The sequence below is a fragment of the Neophocaena asiaeorientalis genome, unplaced genomic scaffold (genome assembly GCF_003031525.2).
Source record: "Neophocaena asiaeorientalis asiaeorientalis breed wild unplaced genomic scaffold, Neophocaena_asiaeorientalis_V1.1 scaffold82, whole genome shotgun sequence".
Classification (NCBI taxonomy): Eukaryota; Metazoa; Chordata; class Mammalia; order Artiodactyla; family Phocoenidae; genus Neophocaena; species Neophocaena asiaeorientalis.
In genome coordinates this window covers 3,353,172-3,359,576 of record NW_020173068.1, presented here as the reverse complement: position 1 = coordinate 3,359,576, position 6,405 = coordinate 3,353,172, and the positions used below count along the sequence as shown (strand labels likewise).

Below are 6,405 nucleotides of genomic sequence, written 5' to 3'. Positions count from 1 at the left end.
GGCCGAGCGGAGCCGGCACCGGTGGCGGCGGCCCCGGCTCTGGCTCTGGCTCCCGCTCGGGCTTGGCGGCGGCGGCGCGCAGACAGGCGATCGCTGGAGCTGTGCTCAGCACTCCGGCTGCCGGCTTTATATGGGACGCAGGCTGGAGGAGATCAGGTGGTCCCCTAGCAATGGAACTGTTCAGCGCTCTAATCCATCAAATGTCCCCCAGGACAATCGCTCCGCACACGTTCCCCTGAACCGGCGGCGGTGGGGGCAGGCCAGGCTCAGGGAGCAGCGGGCAGGCAGGAGGGGAGAAAGTGAGGGTGAGAAAGGCGCAGAGATATAGAGAGACGGAGAAAGGGGGGGAGGGAAACAAGGGGGAGAGAGAGAGAAGAGATACATAGAGAAAGACAGAGACATACAGAGAAAGAGAGACACACACACTGAAAGAGGTAGAAATAGGAGCAGAGAGACCAAGATAAGGACAAAAAGACACAAGAGAGAAACAGAGAGAAGAAAGGCAGAGATGGAGAGAAGTAGCAACACACACACCCACGGGAGAAAAAGAGAGCTCCAGATACACAAAAACAAAGCACCCCAGGGATGCAAAGAAAGGGAAAGAAAAGTGCAAGACAGCGAGAGAAAGAGAGGGGAGAGGAGGTAGAGTGGTCTGAGCAGGCGGGGTTCAGGCACATGGGGACAGGGAAGGGAATGCAAAGAAAAGAGTGCGAGCTCGCCAGCGGCGATCCTCCTGCCTCCAGCCCTCTCCCTGTCCCTCAATTTTGAAGGGGCTAGTTTGGACACTCAGCTTTAACTAGGGGAAGTCATCCCCCCACCCCAGCTTGGCCTCCCACTGAAGCCCCCTGCTGGGATTGGGGTTTAACTTTCTTCTTCCAGAACTGATGGGGGGAGCAAGTGCCCGACGCCGATGCCCAGCCCCGCTCAGCCAGTCCTGTTCCGGTGCCTAGCTCAGGCGCGCGCTGCAAGAGGAAGTGAAAATCGTCCAGTAATTAATTTCCCTGCTGCCGGGGGGGCGGTGGTTTTGACACATCCGAGGCTGTGTCTTTCCCTGAAGCGGGGAGCAGACAATAGAGACACGTGGACTGGGAAGGGAGAGGGGGGAAGGGAGGGGGAGTGGGGCTCCCGCTGGAACTCTTCGCAGGTCAGCTCCTTTGTCTCCAGGAGGATCTGAGCAGACCCCCCCCACCCCCACCCCAATCCAGCCAAAACCTAGGGGAGCTCCCATATCTGGGCAGGGCCAAGGAGCAGTCGAATGCAACCCCCTGACCAGAGAGGCTGCTTGGCAAAGTGCCATGGTGGTGGGCCGGCCTCAGCAAGTATGGGATGTCCAGAGCACAACAGTCCCGGAATCAGACTCTAGGAATGCCAAGATCTCATTGGTTAACAGCATTCTGCTTATGGGATGCCAGGCTGATGCAGTGTGTATGTGCTTTTGGGACTGGGTCATCCAATACCAGTTGGGAGACTGAGACCCATGGAGGCTGAGAGAGGCCATGGAGGTGCCCAGGATCCCATAGTGAGTCAGCAAAAATTCCCAGAGACCCCCCCCACCCCGCTTTTGGGCCCTCACACAATCTTTCAGTTGTCGCTTAGAAACCTCGGAATGAAATATGGGCCCCTGATCTTGCCAAGGCCCTGAATGATCTGGGGGGCCCTGCCCATCTTCTCAGCCATATTGCCCCATATTTTGCCCTCTGGGACTTTTTTTTAACCTCAGTCACAGAGGGCTGAGGTGCCCACACCCTCTGATTCATGGCACACCCAGTATTCCCCCCTCCAGCCACACAAGCTGACTTCTAGCCTTGCGGGCTTCCTGCTCTCTCTTGGCCCCCACACTGGTTCCTCTGTTCAGAGGAACCCTCCCTTTCACCTGAGTTCAGCCCTACTTGTCCTCAGGGCATAGTTGAGGCATCACTTCCTCTGTGAAGTGCCCCTGACTTCCTACATGGCAGGGCCAGCTTGCCCATTGGCCTGTGAGCTTTGTGACTCTGCCCTGCGTCTGGCTTGGCATACTCTAACAGGCTGCAGTAGGGTATCCCAGCTCCCCTACTTACTAGCCATGAGATCTTGGGCAAGTTATTCAACTTCTCTGTGCCTCAGTTTCCCATTTTATAAAATGGGAATAATAATTGTTGTTAGTTCAGGGGTTGCTGAGAGCATTACAGGAGTTGCTGTTTGCAAAAGGGCTTGGAATGGTGCCTGACATATAGTACACGCGCATTCCATGTGGATTCTATATGTACAGTTGCACCTGGAGCACCCAGGGTTCATCTAACACATGTTTGTGGGGTTCTGTGGTAGTAAGTGGTGTGGAGTAAGTGGTGACCTAGACAGTCCTAGTCGCTCATCTCCTTGGAGGTGACATTCAAGGGACATAAAACTGGGTGGGGATGGAGAGTTTTGGTACCTAGACAGGGTGGCCAGCAAGGGTCACCTGGAAGAGGTGACATCTGAGCAGAGACGTGAGTGATGAGATGGAGCCAGCCACGGGAGGAGCCAGGGAAAGAGTGCTTCAGGCAGAGGCTTCACAGGTTCAAAGGCTCTGAGGCAAAAATGAGCTTGGGCCAGTTCGGGAACAGCAAGGAGTGGAAGGAGATGAGGTCAGGAAGTTGGCAGGGCCAGAACCCAGAAGGTGCTCAATAAATCATGAGTGAATGACTGTGGGGTGAGAGTCAGCCTTAAAAGGTGGACATATTGGTTGGAGAATTAACTTTTCACTGCTCACATAGAGGAAGTTGTTGATAGTTATTCGTGGTGCAGTCATATTTTTGAGTTTGTTCTGGGTACTGGGATCTCTGTCCCCTAGGGGTGCCTAGTCCAGTGGGGTAAATAAGACAAGTCGGTGCCCATGAGCTCAACTCCTCCACCTGCTCGATGATTCTATCATTCCTACCTCTTCCATAAGAGATGGTAAAACTGAGCCCAGAGAGCTTCACAGGACACTGAGGGTCCACAGTGACTTAGGGACAGAACTGGGGCTGGACTCTCCCTCACCAGGTGGGCAGGGTGGAGAGGTAATCCCCCCTTGAATTGACTGATGGAGGTGATGTGTCCAAGGTCCCATAGCTCACTAGTGTCAGGTTGGAGATCAGATGCCAAGTCTCTGACCTCCAGCTGGTAGGTGGTATCAGCACCTTTAGCAGATAAGAAGAAACCCTCAGCCCAGAAGGTGAAGTTCAAAAATACCTACGGGGTCGGATGTCCTTAAGCATGGATGAAATACACAACTTCTGGCATGGTTTCAGCACTAGGACGCCATGGAGGGCCTTCTGTCTCCCAAATCTCCCCCAACACCGGCTCACTGGTTTCAGAAAGTCCACTGTTAGGAATTCATTTTTCCAAGTCACATCAAATAAGGGAAGAATTTTTTCCCCAGGGATGCTTGCTGTACCATCATAGACTGGAATAAAACCCCCAAGTTGGAGACAATGAGGACGGGTGTGAAGAAGACATCCCCTGGATGGAATATTCTGCAGCCATTAAAAATTATCATCTGGCGGAAGAGCTCATGGAATTATATTCAGTGAAAGATGCAGAATCTTGAAATCTCTCACAGCACGTTTACAACTATGGACCAAAGTACAAATGAACATGCACAGAAAAGTGAAAGAAGGGTGGTGGAACTATGGATGTTTCTCCACCTTCTTGTTGTGTTTTCCTAAAGACCATAAAATGTTTCAGTTCAAGAACATTTATCTTGAGTACTTGCTAAACGACTCCCTTACCTCTGAAGAGAAGAAATGATAAAGTTTCGTAAAACATGTCAGGATATTCATTCTTCTGACTTCTGGGAAGATAGCATTGCCGATGGCAAATTTCCCCAACGACAACAATAATTATTATTATATCAAAAGTGGCTCCGCATACCTGGCACTGTTCTAAACATCTACCCTTCACAGAAGCTGGCCTTGCCAGGGGCTTTCGATAGAGGGATTTGGAATCAGCCTGTTTTCAGTTCAAATCCATGCTCTGCCATTTCCCAGCTCTGTGATTTCTCTGTGCCTCCCTTTCCTCGTCTGTAACATGGAGATTTTAATAGGAACTATCTCCAATGTTGCAGTGATGATTAAATGATAATGTACCTGCAAAGTGTTTAGAGCAGTGCCTGGCACAGAGTAACCTGACTTGATAATTGTTGACTATTTTTTGTTTACATTTCGTCACTCACCTAAGCCTCACCATGACCTCATGGGAGAAAGCTCCGTTATCAGCCCGATCGACAGACGGGGATGAAATGACTGGCTCAAGGCCATATGGTTACTGTGCGGAGGAGCTGGGGAGGGTCTGACATCTATGTGGCCCGCTGCCTGCCTCCCCAGGAGTCCCAGTCTTGGCATAATGGGTTTAGCTGGTGAGAGCTGCAGGCTCGGCCCTCCCTAGTCTGCTATGATATCCCTCAGATTTCAACCCTGCCCTGCCCATCACTAAGGAGGGCAGCTACTAGTGTCTGGGTGTGCATCTCAGTGCTGTGTAACCCCAGGTCGTTGGCAGAGCCGCCCTGAACCTCACTCTGCATATCTGTAAAGAGGGGACCAGACATCACATGTGCAGGCTTTGCTCCATAGTGTTAGGAAGAAGCACTGCTCTGGGAGTCAGGAGACTGATTCTAGGCTCGCCTCTGCTATCTCTGCTCCCTCTTCTGGGCTCCAGCTTTCTGGTCTGTTGAATGGGCATGGGACAAGATGGTCCCTGAGCTGCTGTCCAGAGCCGATAATGGATTCTGTATGAATTCCAAGGAGGAGAGTGGCCACAAATGCATCCACTCCACGCTGATGGGGCTCTTTCTCTGGTAAGCTTCACTTACTCTGCCTGTTTCTCCAGTGTATTTCCCCAGGCCCTCCTCTTCTGAGCCAAAGGAAAGAGGGTAGGAAAAGCCTGAAACTGACTCTTCATGGCTCTGTACACCAGGACTCAGAGACGACTTGCCCAAGGCCATGTGGGGGGCCTCTGGAATCTGACAGCTGCTGTGTTCTCTCTCTGGTCATTTTGGTCCTCAGAAGCAGATTTGGAAACAGAGAAGGAAGTGCAGGAGATTTATTGGGGACAACACCTGCAAGAAAAAGAGGTGTGCCTTCAGACCAGGGTGCAGGTCTGACCCCTGTGAAAGGAGAGGTGGGAGACAGGGAGATTGGGGAAGAGGAGCCCCAGGCCGTGGTGCAGCTTGAAGGAGGACTGGCCAAGCCCACAGGGAGCTCCAGCCCCAAGATTTCCTGCAAAGGAGTCTCATGCTGGGCAGGATGTCCAGGCCCTGGTTCCCCACCGTGCCCAGTCATCAGCGGGGCGTCCTGGAAGGGGGTGGCCTCAGCTCAGACACTGTGGCGCATTGAGAGGGCGCTGCAGTGGGAGGCTGTCAGGGACTGCAGTCCGAGGGGCAGGCACTTCCCCACAGCCACCACATGTTTTTCTTTATTCATTTAATAAACACTTACAGCTCTGGGCTGCATGCCAGGCGCTCATCTACACACCTTACAAATATCGCCTTAGTTAATCCTCACACTCGCCTTCTGACTCGTCAGTATTGTCAGCCCCGTTTTCAGGAGAGGAAACTGATCCTAGAGAGGTTAAGAAACCTGTTCAAGGTTTTACAGCCAGCAGGTGTTGAGCCGTGGGTCCAACCCAGACAGTCTGTGCCAGAGGCTGTGCTCTCACCACTCTGCCGCCCTGCCTCCCCTCCAGCTGCAAGGGTCCTGGCCACGATTTCTGGGAACCGTTCCATGTTCACTCCTCATTGGCCCAGGAGCTTAGAGCCTCGACAGACTTCAGGAAGGGGCCAGTTGGGGATGTGTCAGAGTTCCAGACCCTGCCGGATCCTCTACTCTGTTCCCTCAAAGCCTCGCACCTCAAGGCCTTTGCATATACTGTTTCTGCCGCCAAGAGCACGCTTTCCTTCCCTCTTTGCCTAGTTAACCCCTCCTCCCATCGCTCCCCTGCTTGACTCCAAGATCTAGCCCAGGGCAGAGGTGATATGTGGTGGGAAGGAGCGTGTTCTGAAGTCTCAGATGAGGGACTTCCCTGGTGGTCCCATGGTAGAGAATCCACCTTCCAATGCAGGGGATGCGGGTTCCGTATCTGGTCAGGGAACTAAGATCCCACAGGCCGCGGGGCAACTAAGCCTGTGCGCCACAACTACTGAGTTCGTGCGCCTCAACGAGAGAGCCTGTGTGCCGCAAACTACAGAGCCCACGTGCTCTGTAGCCCGCGCCACAACTAGAGAGAGGCCCAGGCGCCGCAAAGAAAAGATCCCATGTGCTGCGACTAAGACCCGACACAGCCAAAAATAAAAATAAATAAATTAATTAATTAATTAAAGTGCCAGATGATAATAATACTAGCTGACATTTATTGAGCACTTACTATGTGCCAGGAGCCAAATCTAACCCTTTATGTGGATTACCTCATTTA

General features: G+C 52.5%; 1 protein-coding gene across 1 annotated transcript in view; it reads right to left on the bottom strand.

The window, feature by feature from the left end:
• The window catches only part of SCRT2 (scratch family transcriptional repressor 2), a 17,230-nt gene extending 11,511 nt beyond the window's left edge, over positions 1–5,719 (bottom strand). The window contains 2 exon segments of the mRNA XM_024743050.1: positions 5,499–5,555; positions 5,653–5,719. Of these exon segments, the coding sequence (XP_024598818.1) occupies positions 5,499–5,555; positions 5,653–5,719 (124 nt within the window).
• Positions 5,720–6,405: the final 686 nt, after the last annotated feature.